The 23,109-nt window shown below is 34.2% G+C and overlaps 1 protein-coding gene across 1 annotated transcript in view; it reads left to right on the top strand.

The window, feature by feature from the left end:
• The window catches only part of LOC143239414 (neuropeptides capa receptor-like), a 73,136-nt gene extending 55,288 nt beyond the window's left edge, over window positions 1-17,848 (top strand). Inside the window, exons 2-4 of the mRNA XM_076480443.1 lie at window positions 12,642-13,190; window positions 16,174-16,305; window positions 16,490-17,848. Coding sequence (XP_076336558.1) covers window positions 12,642-13,190; window positions 16,174-16,305; window positions 16,490-16,761 — 953 coding nt within the window. The 3' untranslated portion in view covers window positions 16,762-17,848. The remainder of the gene's footprint in view (window positions 1-12,641; window positions 13,191-16,173; window positions 16,306-16,489) is intronic.
• Window positions 17,849-23,109: the final 5,261 nt, after the last annotated feature.

The following is a 23,109-nucleotide window of genomic DNA, read 5'->3' as shown; positions in this document are numbered from 1 at the left end:
CAAAACATATATAATAATAAAATATAACATTAGACTATTACATATAGTGTCTATAACCTACAATGTTTGTATACTAAATATTGAGTTCTTGGTAAGTCCTTTGTGTTATACCTGTTTGAGACATCTTTGACGTTTCCCTGGAGGTTGTGAAAAATAGTTTTTCCACAACAATAAATAGCTGCCTAAACATGTACTTCACCACCTTCTGTGTATTCTTTCGAGAAAGGCAATCTTTCCTCATCTATTATTCAGGCAAACGACGAACCAGAGTCCTACCATGAGCAATCCAGAAGCAGAGCTTATCTAAAAAGATGACATGCTCCTAGTGTTTTAATTGGAAATTGGCATGTTTTCTTTCTCAAATAACATGGAGAATTACGGTTAATATCAGTTTGTAGATAGCAGTTTATTGCAAAATGACCTTGTCTGATAAACCTCCCATTTGTATCTCAGGACGCCTAGTATGGTAATTACCACTTTTACCAAAATAAAGGAGAGAACAACATTTTGACCTTATTAGGTCATCTCGGGCAGTAAATTTTCGACGTTCACCAGTAGACTTTCCTCTAACAACGCTCACTGTTGTCCAATGAAGTTTAAGAATTTTGAATAGAATATACTAGGGACACCCTGCTGTTTTCAACAATGTCATTTTCCTTCATACCATTTCTTGATGCCCTATAACTTTTGACATATTAAGAAACACGACATCAGTTATGGAGAAATTGTTTCAACGAAACGTTGATCTTTTTTTAAATATACCAAAAACACAACCTTTTAAAGAAAACATATACGTATGTGTGTTTTCACTAGTAAATGCTCAGAACAACTTGTACAGACCACAATAATAACTCGTGCATGTTTGTCTGAATATATGCTACCTTCTCTGTTAATACTTGGCCAGTTACTCAATAATTACTCCATGCATGTAGACAATGACATCAAAACAGAACATTATTTTGAAATTGGCTTAAATTGGTAATAAAATAAACTTTATTACAAGAAACAGATGCACAACGTTTAGATAAGCTTTTGTCACCATCACGTATGAACTTTATTACAAGTAACAAACGAACAACGTTTAGAAATGCTTTTGTCATCATCAGGTGCAAACTTTATTTTAAGTAGTAAATGTACAATGTTAGGTAAGCTTTTTTTATAATCAGGTGCAAACTATATTTTTTGCAAGTAACATTAGTTAAGGTACTACAATAAACTATCTGTAAAATATAATTGAAAATACACAGCACTGTAATAAACTGTCTGTAAAACATAATTGATAATACAAAGCACTATAGTAAACTGTCGGTAAAATATAAGTAATTAAAGAAAGTTTTAAGAAAAATAATCATTAAATGCTAATTAACCAACAGTCACTCGTTACGGTAATAAGAGTACGTGTTTAAAGGCATCACTATGAAACACACGGCTCGCGTAACTATGAAACACAAAATTCGCGTCACTATGAAACTCATGGCTTGCGTAACCATAAAACACACGGCTTGCGTAACCATAAAACACACAGTTTGCGTCATTGTTAAACAGAAGACTTGCGTCATTACTAAACATAAGATTTATATCACTATGAAACACATGGTTCGCGTCACTATGAAACACAAGGATCGCGTCACTATGAAGCATAAGGTTCGCGCCACCGTGAAACACACGGTTCACGTCACAATGAAACACACAGTTTGCGTCATTGTTAAACAGAATACTTGCGTCATTACTAAACACAAGATTTATATCACTATGAAACACACGGTTCGCGTCTCTATGAAACACACAGTTTGCGTCAGCATGAAACAATCGGTTCGCGTCATTACTAAACATAAAATTTAAGTCACCATGAAACACATGGCTCGCGTTACTATGAAACAGAAGTCTCGTGTCACTATGTAACACCCGGTTTGCGTCACCATCAAACAATCGGTTCGCGTCATTTTTAAACAAAAGATTTATGTCTCTATAAAACAAGGTTTGCGTCACCATGAAACAAACAGTTTGCGTCACTATGAAACACACGGTTCGCGTCACTATGAAACTCGCGATTTGCGTCACCATGAAACACACAATTCGCATCATTACTAAACACAAGATTTGCGTCTGTTTGTTTGTTTGTTTTGGAATTTCGCACAAAGCTACTCGAGGGCTATCTGTGCTAGCCATCCCTAATTTAGCAGTGTAAGACTAGAGGGAAGGCAGCTAGTCATTACCACTCACCGCTAACTCTTGGGCTACTCTTTTACTAATGTAAAGTGGGATTGACCGTCACATTATAACGCCCCTACGGCTGAAAGGGCGAGCATGTTTGGCGCGATCGGGATGCGAACCCGCGACTTTCAGATTACGAGTCACACGCTTTAACACGCTTGGCAATGCCGGGCCAAGATTTGCGTCACCATGAAAGACACGATTCGCGTCGCTATAAAACACACGGTTCTTATTTTAATGTAAACATGTTTTGTGTATTTTTTACTCGTCATAATAATGTTTTATCATCAGACAGACAACAGTAAGAAGTGTCTTTAGTGTGATTGGTCTTAAACAATAATTAAGGAAATGTTTTATGTTTTAAATATAATAGTAGACATACATTCTTTTTATTCGCAATAAATTCCATTTAGGCCCAGCATGGCCAGGTGTGTAAAACACTGGACTCGTAATCTGAGGGAGTCGCGGATTCGAATCCCCTTTACACCAAATATGCTCGTCCTTTCAGCTGTGGGAGCGTTATAATGTACGGTCAATCCCACTGTTCATTGATAAAAGAGTAGTCCAAGAGTTGGCGGTAAGTGGTGATGACTAGCTGCCTTCCCTCTAGTCTTACACTGCTAAATTAGGGACAGCTAGCGCAGATAGCCCTCGTGTAGCTTTGCACGAAATTCACGAAACAAACAAATGTTTAGCAGAGTCGACTCCTAGACATAAATTATCACTTTTTTATTTAGACACTAATCATATTTGTATGCTATAGGTTTAAAATGTATTCCCTAAACATTTTCCGATTTTTTAATTTGTCAAACGTGGATAACTGCGTAAAAGTATACATTTTACTGCTATGTTACGTAATTCCAATAATTTGGTGATATTGTAGAAATTTAATCTTCACAAGCGATAAGGAAAGGACAAAATTTATTCATACGTATTAGTTAACTTTCCGTGTCGAGTTTTCATCAATTCAAGATTATATTTCGAATTCTATGCTGAGTTCTTTATTACCTTAAAACAAATGGAGATTGTAAGACAATAGAGCGGCCTTAATAGACAGCCTCAAATTGTTGAATATTGATTGGTTATTGTGGAGGTTGTTGAATCTTTATAACACCGAGTTTCTGTAGAATGTGTTTGCAGGTATTACCGGTTGCTAAGGCTTGTTCTCGAATAAAAAATGGTTAATTTGACTTCATTGTAAGAAATTTAATTTTTCTATGTTGGCACTCTCATATCTCCTCCCTTTTCTCATAAAATTCATGTAGACCGAAACGTCGTTTCGAAGTCAAAAAAACAACAGAAGGTCATAGAGTTCTCAACTCTTGTCTCGAACACTGACTAAATTCTCTGTAAATAGATTCGTCATAGGAGTTTCACTTAAAACTTATCGAGAAAAACGACATATGTAGAAACTGTAACTTTAGATCTTTTTACTTTGTGGATGATAAATTACCCGAAGTCTAATAAACTTTGTTTAATTTAAGTATTAGTTTTAAGTTCAACATAACACGAAACTAAATCTCCAAGAGTATTTCTATCCTGTAATGTTAAGCCTTTTTCCTAACATTTCGGTTTACAAATCGTGTTTTTATGCACAAGATATTTCTAAATAATTTAACTGTTCATCCTTCGAGACCTTAAACAATATTTTTCTGTTAATAAAAAATCAAGCATTGTTGAATATTGTGGCAGCTAATGTACTAAATAATCACTTCTCAACGTTCTTGTCTTATTGAAGAGGAAATACGGGGGTTATTAGCTGTCGTTTTGATTTATGGATATAAAAAGATATAATCGAAGTAGTAGTAAGCAAGTGACTACACATTAAATATAATATATTTTATGAATATATGTATATATGCATGATGCACTCCCGAAAAACAAATATAATAGAAATAACAAAATAGTAGGAAAAAAACAATACAATTTCTATGAGAAAATCTCTAATCAGGCGACAGATCAATAAATAACGAATTATAGTTTTAGAAAGCTTGATTGAAATCCGTTACCATGACAAAAATATGAGAAGACGTTACTATGGAAAGTAATGATCACCAGTAAAAGTTTTCTACATCTTCCGAAAACGAATCGGTCAATGATTTTCCATAGAGGACAGACATTAAAGAAAACCTGTTGGGGCACTTCTTTTTATTATAGCTGAATAGAATAGAAACACGTGGGCATTCTATCTCGATTACCACCCAACCAGAACAGAAGCACAGTCATCAGTTTTATTTCAATCACGTGATATCTTGAAGTTGTCTCTGTTTTATCTTAATAAATGTTCACGAACCAAAATAGAGTTAAATTTTTACTAGTTCTTCCTATACTACTGTATCCTTTGTAGAAAGCTTCCATACTAATATATTTAAGATTTAAGGAAAAAGTTTAATTAAGTATGATTCTTTAACTTAACTGGCTAGTTTGCGCAATTTGTAGTTGTCATACTTCATACCGACATCTTGGGGCAGTTGGAACTGAAACTAAAAATAAATTAGCATGCTAAGAAAATCCTTAAAACATGAGCCTTGATCGTGAAGTATTTTGAAAACAAAAATTAGTGGCAGATGTGTCTATATATAATAGAAAGCGGTGCTACATATGCGTACGTGTACAAGAAATAGTGCCTTGTGTGTCAAATGTAAAAGAAGTAGTACAATTTATGTCGACATGTAACAAGAAGTAGTGCCGCGTGTGTGTGTATCATTATGTAACAGGAAAAAGTTCCACGGGCTTCAATATGTAGCAGAAAATAGTGCCACGTGTGTCAACTTGTAACAGGAAGTAGTGTCGTGTGTGTCAATATGTAACAGCAAATAGTACTTAATATTTTGATATGTGCAACCGTATCCCGTTGGTATAATTTCAGGTTACTTAAATGCATAACATAAAGTTTTGGGACAACATGGACTTATTGGTCTACTTCGACTATTCCATTTTCTAAATTAAACTAAAACTACTAATAAACAAATTTTTAAGAAATCTTAAAGCCAGTTCATATTATTCATATACTTTAAAAACTTTCTCTTAAACTCACTTAAAATTACTGCCTTCATAACATTTAATAGCAACCCATTCCAAAGTTCAACCACCCACTCTGTCGGAAAAATAAAACTGTCTTAGCTCAAGATGATTCCTACACTGCCAAAATTTATAATTGTGTCCCTTAGTTCTACTGTTGTCACTGTTAGATATGAAAAAGGTGATGTATAGTATTATCAGTTCCCTTTACAATCTTAAACACCGCGATCAGTTCCCCTCACTCATATATTTTGAAGAAAAAACAATTGAAAGGTTTCAGCCTCTCTCTCGTATGACAACCCCTCCATCCCAGAAATCATTCTACTAACCTTCTCTGAATTCTTTCAAACAATTGAATGTCTTTTTTTAGGTAAGGAGCCCAAGACTGAACACGATATTCCAAATGTGGCCTAACCATGAACCTATACAATAAAATTATAACCTCTTTAGAATTGTATTTAATATTTCTGCAGATACAACCCAAAATCCTATATCCCTACCACTGGAAACAGCATACTGCTTTAGTTTTATGACGTCATTAACGTTATTCCCATCCAAATCATACTCATAATTAAAATTATGATAATCATTATCACGCATTTATAATAAGTAAAACCCATTTGCTGTTTATTTGCCCAATTCATTAAATGATTTAAAAACTCTTGTAAATAAGCAGTATCTTCTTCACAGCTAGAAATACCTAGGACCTTAATATCATTACCAAATTTACGTAATTTATTAACCATTCTTTATCTATCCAATCTTTAACCTCCTCCAAAACCCCTGGGTATAATTATCTGGTCCAGAAGGTTTATAGTTAAAGTTGTTTAAACTTCCCGTTTTTTTTTTTTAACCTGCTTAGAATTAATATGCCATCTTATTCGATTATGTTTCCACCTATCAATTGTTAAAGGTGTGGAAAACTATTTAAATATTCGTTAGTAAAAACAGAAGAAAAAGCATAATTTATTAACCCAGCCCAGCTTTCTCGTAATTATCGAATTATAACCTTCCTTTATCATACTTCAAAAGTCTTACCCCATCTTAACATCTTTCTTACCTTTAATGTATTTAAAGAAATACTTTTAATTCTTACATCTTCAATCAACCTTTTCTCATACATATTTTTGATGTTCTAATTTCCTGTTCCATAAACTTTCTTCGTATGGTATAATATTCTAAATCTCCTGTCGTACAAGTTAATTTAAATGTCTTAAATTTATGATGTTTTTTTATTTTATTTCTTTTTGAGCCAACTTGGTTTTTTACTTGCAGCTTCCCTTTTCTTTCTATATTTAGAAATGTAATTAAAAGAGTTTTCACATCTGAACAGTGTATCCGTGTAACTCAAATTCCCATTTAACAACAAATAATTCTTCAAAAGCTGCTTGTTTGAAATTTGTAACCAAAATATCGTTCCTTATCTTTCATATGCTGCAAAACATTGAACTTAATAGAGTTATAACCACTTGCGTCCAGATGTTTTCCAATTCCACCCTTTCGATCATTTCTATATTTTAAGTTAACAATAGATATAAAGTATTATTGTTTTTTGTCGGTTCCTTGACTTATTGGCGAATTAAGCCATTCTGAACAGTTTCCAAAACCTTTCTATCTTATGGTTTGACTCCAATATTTCCCAATTAATATGCCTCAAATTAAAACCACCCATAATTATGACTTCATCAACAGCCGCAATCTTAACTTCACTGTAAAATTTCTCACTAATTTTATAGATATAATTTGATGGTCTGTAACAAATTCCCACTTAAAGTATTTTCCCTTGATAAATACCATATAAACCCAAATTCATTCAACCTCCCTGCTATTATTTTTTATATCCTCAACTTCAACAAGACATATCTCACATTTTACCTATAAAGCCACTTCTCTCCTTACCAATGCTCTAAAGTCATCTATTTTTATTATACTTATAGTAAAAACAGTAATAATTAAATCTATCTTTATACCACCGGCCAGGTGGGTCAAAGCGTGCGACTCGTTATTTGAGGGTCGCGGGTTCGCATCACCATCGCGCCAAACATGCTCGCCTTTTTAGCCGTGGGGGCGTTATAATGTGACGGTCAATCCCACTATTCGTTGGTAAAAGAGTAGCCCAAGAGTTTGCGGGAGTTAGTAATGACTAGCTGCCTTCCTTCTAGTCTTACACTGCTAAATTAGGGACGGCAGATAACCCTCGACTAACTTTGCGCAAAATTCAAAAACAAACAAACCATACTTTATAACTACTTCTATACTCACTTCCTAAACTATACCTTTTGCATTTAGTTCATTCTAGACTTCAAGACTGTCTTGCTCTAGTTTACAATTTCCCTTACTGTTGGATTAATATCTGTAGCAAACAAACTAGATCCTATGTTATTCAAATTTAAACTATCCATTCCACAAAAGCTTTTTTCCACTGAACTGATCCCACAATTCCAAACAGCCAATATTCTCATCCTTATACATTAACCTAAGACTAGCATTTAGTCCTAATTACATACTTACAACAACATCCACTCAATTATTTAGATATGAAGTTTTTTTCAAAACAGTCTTTTGAAACTGTTTACGCTTCTGAACGTTTGCACCATTTTCGAATGAAATTTATTCAGATTTATTTATTTACAATCCACTTATCGTTTTCTCTATTTCCGGTTTATAGGCTCAAGCCCTCTTGGCGATACACCTTCTGGTGAAATTTTGAACACCAAATCTCGTATTTGCTAGGTTCAAAGGTTGCTTTACAACTACTATCGTGAATGTTTCGTCGAATTCACGTACCAAAACCATGCGACCATGTGAATTATAAGACGCGTTAAGAAAATATATTTGATCGTTTTTCTTTTAAACCTATTCATGCGCATTTGCATTATTTCTTCAGTATGTGTGTTAAAAGATCTGCGCAAATGCTGTTAGCTATCCCTAATCTGAATTATTTATAACGTAGCCTGTACAATTCTACAGAAATTACAAAACCCGGTACTTACACGAAATTGTCATTATCTTTAATGGCATTAATCTTTCCCATTGATCAAGCAATGTTTTTACTTTTTCTTCAAAGTACAGCAAATTCCCATACAGCTTGATGTAGGCTTCACCAAACTTCAAATTTCAGACGTCTTTCATTAAATGCCTTTTATGACAGCGATTACTGGATATCCTTCTGTCCCCTGCTGTTGTCCCTCCTTTAATAATTAAACTGTAAATAATTGTGAAACCCACGATAATTGAAATCAAAGGACAATAAAAATAATTAAGTTACACCACAGCTGTGTTTTCTGTGATCTCCAGTTATTGATGCCAGGCTAATAGAAGAGTTTTTCAATCTTGTTAGCTAATAAGTTTTTTTCAATCTTGTTAGCTAATAAGTTCTCGTCTCGGGTGATTAGGACTCGTGTCATCCTTATAATTCTTTAACTCGTTACATATTGCCCTTAATGTGCAGTATCGCTTCGTTTAAGAAGCAGTCAACTAACATTCAAGATTTATGACGTGTTAATAGTCATTGATGTTACATCGACGAGATACAACTTTTCTTTAGAAATAGGCTAAACAACTAGGTCATAGTTCCCTAACGTTCAGGTACATTAAGTCTAGATATAGAACTACTGATAACAGAGAGGAGGACCAGTCTTTATTACCCACCAAGTCACTAGGGAAAACAGCGGCACGTTTACGAACTCACAACGATATAAACCGGAGTTTATTTCTTGGGGTGGATAAAGCAGATAAACATAGACACCCACAGAAATATTTCGAGGAGGGAGGCAAAACTCCTATTTAGGGGAACAGGTTTTACACTGTAAGTCAACAGACTATAGTTATAATAAGAATTATTAAAAATATTTAGTTTAATTACGATGTTAAGTGCATATTTTAATGCGTGCATTATTTTGTGAAATGTTTGTTTTTTGAGTTTCGGGCAAAGCTACACAAGGGTTAATTGCTCAAGCAGTCCCTAATTTAGCAGCATAGGACTAGAGGAAAGGTAGTTAATCATCATCACCCACCGCCAATTCTTGGGCTACTCTTTTACCAACGCTCTCATGTTTGGTGCGACCGGGATTCGAACCTGCGACCCTCAGATTAGGAGTCGAACGCTTTAATCCACTTGACCATGCCGGGCCTTTTGTGATGTGTAAGGAGGCAAAAGCTCTCTCTTACCTCTTCCTGTGGGCATACATGCAGATAGCAAAATGTGGTTTTGCTCTAAAATAATCAACCAAACAGCCATTAAAGTCTCTGTGTCTGAAAATATGAAACATGTTCAGTCATACCTGGGTTAGATCCTTGAACCTCGTTATGCAACAATAGTTATAATTTAACAAGACATTTAACACAAATCTAATAATTTCTAACAATATATTACAAGGGAACTATTATAGAGAACTTCAGAGTGAAAATAAAGAAAATGACATAATAATGTGAATCACACCGTACAGGCTATATCTGGTATCAATGAGGCCTAGTTCGCATTACTAGAACTTCTTGGGTAGTGGATGAGACACTTATTATATTAGCAAAGTGCTTGATATCAACTAGTACGGGGTAAACTGGATCAAGCTGACGAATAGCCATTTTCTTCAATGTTATTTACGTCAAAATAAATCAGAATTATTTTATTTGTTTTTGAATTTCGGACAAAGCTACACGAGGGATATTTGCACTAGACGTCCCTAATTTAGCAGTGTAAGACTAGAGGGAAGGGAACTAGTTATCACCACCCACAGCAAACTCTTGGGCTACTCTTTTACCAGGTTTCGATACCCATGGTGGGCAAAGCACAGATAGCCCATTGTGCAGCTTTGCGCTTAGTTTAAAACAACAACTACAACTACTTTTTTACCAACGAATAGTGAAATTGACCGTGTTTTGTTACGCCCCCACGGCTAAGATGGCGAATATGTTTGGTTTTACTGGAATTCGGACACGGGACCTTCAGATTGCGAGCCGAGCTCCTTAACCACCTAGGCATATCAGAGTTAAGACGAAGATTATATAAAAGTACGTTATTTTGACATAATATAATATTATTTTCCCTATCAAACCAGCAAGCTACTTTTCATAGTAAAAAATCCACATTAGACTATTACCTGTACCAGTCAGATAAAACAAAGACATTAAACACCATTCTTAATATCTCGTTGCTGTTGTCCAACAGATGGGGCACAACTAGTCTAAACCCGCGGTGGGACAACTGTATGTTTACGCATTTACAATACAAAAATTTGAGGTTTGATTCTTCACGGAGGATAGAGCAAATAGCCCAGATATAGCCCACTGTGTGGGCTCGCGCTAAAGCAAAATCGACTGCTAGTTTAATGGTGGGTGTTTCACTTTTGCCTTTGGCGCATGTAAATCTTATCAGACTATAACTTTATGGCGAAACCAAAAGATGTATACACAATTAGCCAAATAGTCAATATTCTGTAATAGCTAAGTTTTACTAACATTGTATAAAACTTAGTAAATTCTCAGGTTTTGTATTTAAAAGACATGTTTATTCCTCAGTTTATACAAATTTCGTGAACTTCAAAGTCAAAAGTAAATTACACGGTCAATTAATTTAATGGAAAACTAGCGTTGGAACTACAAACTCATTTGATTAATGATATAAAAGGAACTTAAAGAGGAAAATGTCTAGAGTTTTTATCCAATCTAATTTTTTTCCTTTCTTTGTAAGAAGAAGCCATGATGCCATCTTTATTTTGCAGTACACGTAACGTTCCATCGACTATATTTATAGTACGCCAGTAGAAAAGTGATGGGTGAAACGTTTAGAAGTAAAATTTACGATGCTTTGGTAGGTACCTATATAATCATAAAGTCTGGCTTGTGTAGCGAGTTGAGAGGTTTGTCTATTTCTAGGTTTAGCTGAATGAGCACATGAGTGTTAAGTATGTAATAACTCAACATGTGAAGTGGTTGTCTTCTCTGTATCTGTGGCAAACCAGTACATCCGAAATTATGAACACGTTGCTGTCATTTTTTAGCGGTCAATCAGAAACAAAAGAGATTGTCAAAGTAGAACGATAAAAAATTTAAACTAAGATTGCAAATTGAATTTTCAATTTATTTTTGGTTAAAATCCCCCTATTTCTAATCCTTGAAACGATTGTAGTGGAAACTAACTGGCTCTTTTAGAGTTGACTTCAGTATAGTAAGATTATACGTTTATTTATCATAACTGAAATCGCAACGAGCTATTTGTGCTGTGTCCACCATGGGTATCGAAACTCAGTTTTTAGCGTTATAATTCTTGAGACTCACCACTGTGTTACATAGGGGAGATGGGGCTTTATTCTCAAACATTGATTAATATTTGATATCTATATAATTTAATTCGCATGATTATCAGTAGAATAAGTTTTCCTTTTTTATCTACAATCGCGAAGATAAACAAATTATTGTTTTTAAGCTTTAAAACGTTCCCCTAATACAGTGGTACGTCTAACGATTTAAAACGCTAAAATCAGGAGTTCGATTCCCCTCGGTGGACTCAGCAAGTAACTCGATATGGTTTTGCTATAAAGATACACACACGCTCTAAGCTCTAACAAAATGTAATTTAAGTCAACTCTGGTACATTTCTTGATGTATTTGGTCATGTCTCGACTGTGCATGAACATTAAGTCTATTTTTAAAGCACATCTCTAAGTAATAAGGATTACAGTAGGTATATAAAGAGTATTCATTATCGAAGTCCTTGAAAACTATACAATACTTGAACCTGAAGACACCTAATTTATTGAGGAAATGTAAGTTTATTTACGTCGTGCTACGTAAATCAAGGTTCTAGTTCCAAAAATGTTTCCAGTTGTACTTTCATTCGCCGTTCGTAAGTATTTGTAATATTCAGTTAAAGATGATACAGTATGCACAATGAAATGCAATTTTGTGATATAACAATTCTGATATTAAAACAGGCTGTACTTATAAAGTAGTTCTTGAGGTTTCGATGTTTTCGTTAGAGAGTTTATTAAAAACTTTTATTTCGGTTAAGAGGTTTGTAATTCATTTATATCTAAAATAATTGAAGAAGCGTCATCACCCTCTAAAGCCTCTAGTAACACAGCGGAATATCTGCGGACTTACAATGCCAGAAACCGGGTTTCTATACCCCTCATGAGCAGAGCAATGATAGCCCATTGTGTAGCTTTGTGCTTAATTACAAACAAACAAAACTTGCTTGTATTATTTAAACATGCGTCTACTTTTATTCTTTTGTACTCATATTTTAAAACTAAATATCTATATTAAGATAGTATTGACGAATCTTAAACTCAGAGTGACCCTTTAGCATGCTTAAAGTTTAATATCCATATTAAAATAGTATTGATGAATTGCCCATTTACCAGGTAATATCTACAACACGTTCTCAGGTGTACCTTTTGTTACAGGACTTCCAAATGACCTGAAACTCTACTGGCAGCAATATCCATGGGTCTTTGGTGAGACGATCTGCAAGTTGCGAGCTCTGATGGCAGAGATGACTAGTTACGCTTCAGTGCTAACGATAGTGGCTTTCAGTACTGAACGGTATATCGCTATCTGTTACCCCTTGTTTATTCAAACTGTCTCTTCGTTATATAGGAGCGTCAAAATTATATCACTTGTATGGATTATAGCGGGTATCAGCTCTATACCTTTTGCCGTCTTTACAAAAGTTAATTATGTCGAATACCCAAGAGGATCTGGGATACTTCTCAGAGAATCAGCCTTCTGTTCTCTTCCCATGGAAAACCATGACATCAGTCTTCCCTTACTACAGTTTGCAACTTTTGCTTTTTTCTGGTTGCCCATGACGCTAATTATCATATTGTATGTTAAAATTGGTCTGACTTTACGACACTCATCACGTGATCCTTCTGACGGCTCAATGATTGGTTCGCCATCTTCTGGAAACAACAGACATTGCCAAGTCCGAAGATCGATCAACAAAATGTTAGGTATGTGAATAAATTTGTTTTTATAAAAAAATAACCAAACCATGAGAGCTTTGGTAATTAAACGTGTCTAAAATATTTTACGTGGTTTAATTTTTAAGTTTTTTTTTAACTTCTGGTATTTTATAACATTGTTATTAACTATATTTCTGGTATAATAAAGTTTGGAAAAATAAGAATGAAACTGGCATGTTCATTTAATTAATTTGCATTTTTCCTTGAGACGTAAAATCTAGTTCTATATTTCTAGTAAAAGATATTTTAGATCAAATTTTTTCAACAAAGTACGATGTGTACTTTCTAGATGAAAGTATATAGAAGAGCCTAATTAGACGTAATCGGTACATTTTCCAATCAGTGTTCAGGGTTATATCGAGAATCAAGGTAATTAAAACTTGGTTTTCACTCAAAAAGTTAAACACTATAGAACACTAAAGACAAACTTTAATATATTCGTCTAAACTAATAAAAGGGTGTGTCTGTGTCTGTGACCGTCATAGTTCCACAACCAAAGAACTTAGAAATCTAAAATTATGCACATATACGAAGTGGGCTCTGAAGATGTGCACTTGGGTATTATTTATTTATCTACGTGTGTGCGTGTGTGTGTCTTTTTAAGGAGGCAAACTAGCGAAAAACCATATAGAAAACAAGTGCTTTCTTATATTACAAACAGAAATCACAGACAAACATGCATGTGTGCGCACGCGTGCGCATTTGTGTGTCTATGGATGTGTAAACGCCATAGCTCCAAGAGGAAGTAAAACAAAAGCCTGAAACTTTGCACACGTACTAAGTGGACCCTGAAAGTGTGCACCTGGGTATCATTATTCATTCACGTTCGTGCGCGCATACGCATCTTTTAATAAAGCAAGCTAGCAAAAAAAAACCAAAAAAACACATACAGAATAAGTGGTTCCTTATGTAACAGCTTCTAACATATAGGAAATCCAACGCGTTTTGGTAACAATGCATTCTAACAATGACTTTTATGTCATGTAGCATAACAACAAAAGCGTAGCGTATAGCTTACAGTTTTATGCTAAAATGGGTACAAAATACACACAGCTTCAATCTAATAACCCGATCGAAGCCGGTACTTTCAAAAGCCGGGTACTTTCAGATAATATTTAATCTAGCTGCGTTCCTTCTCTTTGAAGGTTTAAAACTACACAAAAAACAACTTTAAAACTAATCGCATCAAGAAACTTACAAATTTCTGTACAAAAACATTAAAAAATCTAGTCTGAAACAGAAATTGGTACTATTAATAAACCTAGTTGCGTCACTATTTTTGCCTAGTAAAGTTTCTTCACCCTTCTGAAACCTTATATAGTTCAAAAGTAAACTCGAGTATAAGGACATAATTAAGTAAACTGTTTGTGAGTATAGACTAATTTCACAAAGGAATCCCGTTTCCTTTGCTAAAAATAAATGATAAATGACATCATAAAGTTCACCGTTAAATCTAATCATTTTAGGCTTAATTAATCGCCCTTGAAGTGATATTTATGTTCAACGTTTAGTTAATGACTAATCTATACATTACAAGATTTGTTGTATGAACGATCAGACTCCGCTGATCCTTAAAAGTCATTGAAAAAATTTCTGCAGTATTTTTACAGTTGCTTTTGATAGTGGTGTAAAAATTAGTAGTGTTTTACTGCGTACTTTACATTAACGTGTAAATTTCCAGTGTAAAATTCAAATAGTTCATGGATAAGTTGTCTAACTTTTGCTTTTATGGTGAGCATGCGCATCTTATGTGATTTCACATCAATAAAACATTAGATATTTTGGAGCTTGTGGACTATACAGTCATGTCAGAGACTTTAACTTTCAGTTAAGTTACTCAGCAGCACCCGCCGTCTACCCAGCTTCTCTATCTTAAACGAATAGCAGAACTGGCTGTTACAACTTTACAGCCTTCACAGCTGAGAGTGCGAAACGTGTTCAGTAACGTGTCGTATTTCGAGCCTTAGGCCTTTCTTTCTGCAAACACTTTTAAGATGAAAGTGTTTAGGCCTGATATGATCAGGTGGTTAGGGGGCTCGACAGCAATCTAAAGGTTGTGCAATCGCATCCCCGTTACATGAAACATGCTTGCACTTTCAGCCGTGAGGGCGTTATTAGGCGACAGCCAATCTCAGTATTCGTTGTTAAAAGAGTAGCCCAAGAGTTGGTGGTATGTGATGATGACTAGCTGCCTTCACTCTAGTCTCACACTGCTAAATTAGGAACGGTTAGCGCAGACAGTCCTCATATAGCTCAAAAACAAAATCAAGCATCAAAACGTTTTATATGGAAGTAATTTAGTAGTGAAATCAATTTCTTAAATATATTAGAGGTTTCCAGATAGTAAATAAAACTTATTTTTAGAATATTAATGAGTTACACATATATTTACTTCATAAACATCTAAGGTTTGGTGATTGAAATATTTGTTTGTTTGAATTTTTGAATTTCGCGCAAAGTTGCACGAGGGCTATCTGCGTTACCTGTCTCTAATTTAGCAGTGTAAGCCTAGAGGAAAAGTAGCTAGTCATCACTACCCACTGCAAACTACTGTGGGCTACTCTTTTACCAACGAATAGTGGGATTGGCAATAACATTATAACGTCCCTACGGCTGAAAGGACGAGCATGTTTGGTGTTACGGGGATTCGAACCCGCGAACCTCGGATTACGAGTCGAGTGCCTTAACCACCTGGCCATGCCAAGCCTAAATATTTAAGTTGAATCTAAAAAACGTAGACTTGTTCAGTGAAATCAAAAACGTTAGATAAAAGTAGAGTGTGTGTGTTTTCTTATAGTAAGGTCACCTTGCTGAATCTACCGGATAAAAATAGAAAGTAAAAAGTAAAATATTTTCATTTTTGAAAGTCGTGTTAGGAGATGTATTGCATTGCGATATTTCCCTGTATGTTTAGATATGGATGTTTTTACGTCGATTAAAATAATTAATGTTATTTTTATATTACTAATAGTTGCTGTTGTCATCGCTTTCTTTATCTGTTGGGCACCTTTTCATGCACAGCGCCTCCTGGTTGTGTATGTACACCCTCAGCAGTGGACGGTGAACTTAAGAACTCTTAACGAAGTACTATACTACCTTGCAGGTAAGATCATGAATAGAAAAAATGTTACAAAAAGGTTATTCGATGTTTTATTTATTTACTTCTAAATTTTTAATTTCTGGATGAAGAACAGCGGAGAAAAGACATTTGCAACTTGAATTTTCTAAAGCTTTCCTTTGAATTAACTATTATGATATGCATTTTTTTCACTGTTATCGTCCGCTAGGTTGTCTCTACTACTTCAGCGCCACCATCAACCCTATCCTTTACTCTCTGATGTCTGCCAAATACAGAGAAGCCTTTAAAAGGGCTCTGTGTTCTCTTCCACGTTCGAAACAACATCACGCTAGTACACATCAACGAGACACTCCTGGACAGTTCGACAGTTCGTTGCGCCACAATCAAGGTTCGTTCCTTTCGAAAAAGAAGAATCAAAGTGTACTCGAGTGTAAAAGTTCCATTCCACTGGAACATCTTGGCACCACAGGAATCAAATGATGGCTCGATGTCAGATTCCCCACCCAAACAGAGGAGGAATATCCAATGAACGAAAACACTAACTTTTTACCAAGATATCTTTTTCAGCTATCTATAGTCGGACGCCGAACAATATCACTTTCCAAGCCACTGAAAAAAGACATATAGGAAGGAAAAGAAAGAAGTTTTCCTAGGAAATTAAGGAAGTGTGTTAATTATGACATTCCACATCCTCTCTATACTTCCTCCAGGTTTGGAAATTGGAGCTCACGTGGTCACCATTCTGCGTTTTAAAGATACATCTGATTTAATATTGTTCGATATCAAAAACAAAATATATTTGTATGAAAACATTACTTAAACAATAATTATTTTATAGTTACGTTCTCCTTTAATTACTCATTGATTCTAATTAAAAACTACATATTACTATTTCATTCTTTGTTGTTATTATATATGCCTGTATATGTGTTTATACCTAAAAGTAAATATCCAGTTTTCGCCTCTTCAGAGAGAAAAAAAATCCGATGAAGTTCAGTTTTTAGTCACCCATATTTTAACCAATAACAAATATATGATTCAAATAAACTTTGTCTTCTTGAGGTATAAGAGAGCGACTTTAGTCAGTTAGTTTGACATAATAAGTTAGTGGTATTATATTATTTTACTGCGACTTTACAACAAATGGTGGAGGTTTGGACACAGCTTATGTCACGTTATTTGGACTTTTTCTTTCTAACTAAATTCACAAAGACATTTATTTGTTTGTGGCGCGTGACCTTTATGCCCGTATATACCCTAGATAGCCCTTGTGTAGCTCTTTTAAAATTCTTCATACAAAACAGGCCAAGAGTTCTGAATGCTTGATAAAATTGCACCATAGTGTTACTGTAAGATACGTTAAAAAACAATGATAAGAGTCGTAGCGCCTTTAACGGATGGGCCTCTCTAACTTACCCGTGATTAAGTCATGTAGAAGGGATGGAATATTAACCTGTTTATGACTGCAAGTTAAGATTTATTTTTATTCCTGTTATTTTACTGTTAATTATACTTTATTTAATCCGTATTGTTTATATCTCTTACATTTTCTGTAAAGAATAAAATATATAAGACATCAGTTATTTGCCAGTCAATTACACACAAATAAAACACCAGTGGTTTGCCAATCAGTTATACAAACACACACATCTATGTTATACATGTACTTTTGTTAATGTTGTTAAGTGCAGAGATAAACAATGGGTTATCTGTGCTGTGCGGGCATCGAAACCTGAATGTTAGTGTTATAATTCGGATGTTCACCTTTGAAAGGCGTATCATTATTACTCATATTAAATATAAAACAAATAATTTATAAAATAACAATTCTATGGTGTAGTATGATAAATTTAGTCGATTAAAAAATATAAACACTTTGCATGCACGATGCAAGGTTATTCAAAAATATTTCTTACTGCTTTTAAAGACCAACAACATTTTACTTGAGTGATATAGTTTAGCGAAATATAGTTTATACAAAATTTGTATATCTCAGTCACACCGAACATGCTCACCCTTTCAGCCGTGTGGGCGTTTTAATGTTACGGTCAATCCCACTATTCGTTGGTAAAAGAGTAACCCCATAGTTGGAGGTGGGTGGTGATGACTACCTGCCTTCCCTCTAGTCTTACAATGTAAAATTATGGACGGCTAGCGCAGATAACCCTCGTGTATATTTGCGCAAAATTCAAAATAAACCAATAAACAAAATCTGTATGAAAAGAAATGGAAATGTGAATAAATAAAACTAAATCTAGGGAGGGAGTTTACAACATTTACAGTATTAACTGTGCGTTTAACCTCACTGATTGAAGTCCACGAATAAAGTGAATAAAATAATTATTGAAATATTTTAATAACCTAAATAAAATAACCACCTATATCTCCAGAATGTTATTTTATTAGCTCGGTATTTCTCTATTACATCTTCGTCAGGAACTGTCTATGTTCATTAATCCAGTGTGTTCTTTCTTCTTATTATTGAATGGAATGGTTCGTCCGCTTATAATGTGTTCTGTTGAGTCAGTTTTACCTTCACAGAATTTACAACGCTAAAATCCGGTGTTCGATTTCCCGCGATGTTCAGAGCGCGGATGGCTAATTGTGTTGCTTTATGCGGAAACAACGAGCTCTTTTTAACAGATAAACTGTCTCGAAGCAGGTCTGTTAAAGTCGTTATCACTTGCGACGTGAACTTTTCGAAACAACACACTAGGAATTTCGTTAACCTTAAACGATTCTCTGGGTAATATGTGGTATGAAAAATACCAATTATACTTTAATGTTTACGTATAAAATGCCGTACCATGTTGCAGTGATAAGATAAACTTGTAATGATTACGCTCTTCATCGAGGTAACTATTTGAAATGTTTCTAAAATCTCTTTTAGTTGCTTACCCACTTGTTCATTCTAACAAATGCGCCCCTCAGTGGCTCAGTGGTGTATCTGGGGACTTACTACGCTAAAAACCGAGTTTTGATACCCGTGGTGGGCAGAGCACAGATAGTCTATTGTGTAGCTTTGTGCTTAATTCAAAACAACCAACAAATCCACTTCATGGTTCTCTATAAATATATTCAAACATATGATAAAAAAATTTTTGTTTAAAAAGTGAGTTATTTATCCTGAACGAATACCTCTTGTTACCCCTGACTCTTGTAAAAGAACAGCCCTTATTGTGCAACGAACTACCACACACTTCACACTCAGATCACGACAGTTATAGTAACAAGATCTACCACATATCCACGCTTTTCTTATGTTTATTTTCTTTTCGTCTCTGACATTCTACTTAACTGGAAAGTTTATACCGATAAAGAATTTTACGTGGACGAGTCTCGATTACGTTACATCGCATTACCGACAAAAAAAAAAAAACAAGGTCTCGAGGCCGCTAATGTAGCGTAGTCTTATCTTAGTTCAATGTTCTGTCGTTAAATTATATCAATATAAAACTATACGTTTTCCTTCTTATTAAAGACTAAAGCTTCACAACAGTGATTTGTTACCAACTACTGAGAATAAGATGAACATAAAATAATGATATATAATTAACTTAAATATCAAGTATCTTCAGCAAGTGTTTAGATTATCTTAAAAACGTAACAATATCAATTGTTATTTCACAAAATGCAGAAGTACGTTAAATATTTATATCGTTTGGCGTCTCTTTATGAAGAATTGTCTTTAAATATTAACAAGGTGGTTCGTCTACTTTACACTGCCCCCCCCCAGTGGCTCAGGAGTATGCCTATGGACTTACAACGCTAAAACTCGGGTTTCGATACCCGTGCTGGGCAGAGCACAGATAGCCCATTGTGTAGTTTGGGCTTAATTCAAAACAACAACAACAACAACTTTACACTGTTGTATTGGCAGTTAAGGATTAGATTGTTTAAGAGGGCGAATCTATCCTGAAAAACGTATTTGTAGGGAAATAAATAAAACTTTCTATTTTTAAGAACTGGAGTTAAAAAAAAAGATGGTAAAGTAACTAAATTTATAATACAAATGTCTAATAGAGATCTGTGAATTTTGTTAAGAACTAGTTTGCTATTTAACAAGTTTAAAATCTGAATCCAGTCAGTCAAAATATGTGGACTGAAACGATAAACGGCTTTAGTCTGTATCTATTAGGGATTTTTCTCATTTTCTTCACTCAGAGGAATTAGATGTTTCTGAATGAACAGAATTTATGTGTCGATTGTGCAGCTCCCTCTGTAGAAAAAAATTGATTTGAAATTCCTAGAGATGAACTCCGAAAATTACAGATTGTTGAATCTATTATTTTTATAGAGACAGTATCTAATGATTTTCATCTAGTATTGATGGATCGTCAGTTACGTTAAAGTTTAAATAATTCCATTCATTATTTTGACAGCATCACTCAACCTTTACTGTTTGTGATAAGACGTTCAATGACGTGACTGAATCAAAATAATCGATAAAACTGCAGGATTAGCGATACATAAACTTTAGTGGCCCGGCATGGCCAAGCGCGTTAAGGCGTGCGACTTGTAATTTGAGGGTCGTGGGTTCGCATCCCCGTCGCGCTAAACATGCTCGCCCTTTCAGCCATGGGGGCGTTATAATGTGACGGTCAATCTCACTATTCGTTGGTAAAATAGTAGCCCAAGAGTTAGCGGTGGGTGGTGATGACTAGCTGGCTTCCCTCTAGTCTTACACTACTAAATTAGGGACGGCTAGCACAGATAGCCCTGGAGTATCTTTGTGCGAAATTCAAAAACAAACAAAAACATATATATAAATTTTATACGTTAAAATAAAACTACTTATTAAAGTTGATATTAGTAAAATGTCAAGAAACTTATCTACATTGTAAAAACGTCTACCAACATCATCTGTCGAAAATTCAATATCTTACTAATTTACACAAAGAATAAAAATATGGAGACTGTGTTTTATATTAAAACATAATTTGTTTGTCCTAATTCTGAATACAATTCAGAGGCTTTGTTAAAATGTGTTTCAATTCAGAAATTTCTAATAAAAACAATTATTCTATTTATAATGTGACGGTCAATCCCACTATTAATTAGTAAAATAATACTCCAAGAGTTGACGGTGAGTGATTGATAGCTGCCTTAACTGTAGTCTTAAACTGCTAACTTAGGGACAGCTAGCACACATAGCCATCGTGTAGCATCACGCGAAATTAAAAAATAAAAAACCAACAGTTAGACATGATCGCAAATATTTAGCTACAAGCGAACATAACCGAGTTGAATATTTCACGAGAAAATGAAACGCAAACTGTAGTGAAGGAAAAACAAAACAATTTGGAATACAAAAACAATACTTTATTAGTTATAGTAGATGTATAAATTATGCTAAAGATTATAACCATGGAGGATTTGAAAACAAAACAATGTTGACCAACTAGAATCTTGTCCACCATGTTTTGTTGAATACAGAAGCAAAACAACCACATATTATTTTGTGTAAGATATAAAATACAAGGACATGTACTAGCGAGAAAATTATAGGGAACAATCCAAAAATGTATATTGACAACGATGATTAAGAACACTCACTATCTGATTCTTCAGAGGAACGTATCTGAAAGTAGAATACAAAGGAATTGTGGAAACTCGGTTAATTACAAAAACATGCCAAGTCTTTACAGGAACGATCAAAACATGGATAACAAAGAATATGTCAGTAGTGGTTGGGTGCACCAGGTCCGCGATCGTTAAATATCTGTCATGTTAATATTACAACTAAAGAAATGTCTCTACTAAGAAAGCCTAATCACTTACAACTACAACAATAACTAAATTACTTTATTAAACGAATCAGATTCAAAGATCAAACTCATCACCTCGGTGATATTACTTTAATAAATGAAACAAGTTCTAGTTCTGATTTGGATACATTATGTAGTCAGATAAAACATTACCTTCCTTTGATTTTAACACAATATATACATCAGACTAATACTGAAAATAATACTTTACGTAACCTGTGTTCAAAAGATATAACTTATAGAAAAGCTGACTGAGTATGTTAAGTATGTTTTATTATACAAGAGCTGTGTAAGAGATAAATGATATTATAAGTTACATATAATTTGTGAATCAGCTGTTAAAAGTGTTTATTATATAAACTGAAACTTTCGTAAGGAATGATTTAGATTTAGAATCAGTTTCACGACACTAATGTTGAACATGGAGTTTGTGTTACAGATGTTAATTATTCATGTGAATTTTATCCAGAGCGTTTTTCATTCCAGAATCACTGAATAATATTTGATTTAAGCTCTAAAATAATTAATGAGTGATAACTGTTTTATTTATTGTGATAATTTCCCCAATCAAATATATATATATATATATAATGTGTGTGTGTGTGTGTTTTTCTGTATTTTGGCTTGGTTTTGTGTCATTTAATAAAGATAGGGTTAACCAAAACATGACTAATATACTAGCTAATTACTCACAATAAACAAGTTTATTTTAACAGTATTTTTTCTACACTTCTTATGTTATTCTCGCTTATCCATATATTTTCTGTTAAGCCTCACGCATCAAATCTGAATGATTAGAAATATTTGAATATAACTTGCTTAATAGCACCAATACTTATTTTTCTTCCGCTCTAGACACTGAATACTTAAGAAATTTTAAATTTAATCGTTAAATAAATAACGAACACATGAAAAATAATAGATATTTGTATTGGTTGTAAAGAACGACAGATATCTTAAAGATACTTATATATAAATTATACTTAACTAGCCTATCAAAGACTGCTTGAGATGACTCAGTATCCATAACAGTCGGTCATTTATTTTCATATACTCGTTC

Source organism: Tachypleus tridentatus, chromosome 13 (assembly GCF_004210375.1).
Source record: "Tachypleus tridentatus isolate NWPU-2018 chromosome 13, ASM421037v1, whole genome shotgun sequence".
Lineage (NCBI taxonomy): Eukaryota > Metazoa > Arthropoda > Merostomata > Xiphosura > Limulidae > Tachypleus > Tachypleus tridentatus.
This window is presented reverse-complemented; position numbering and strand designations above follow the sequence as displayed.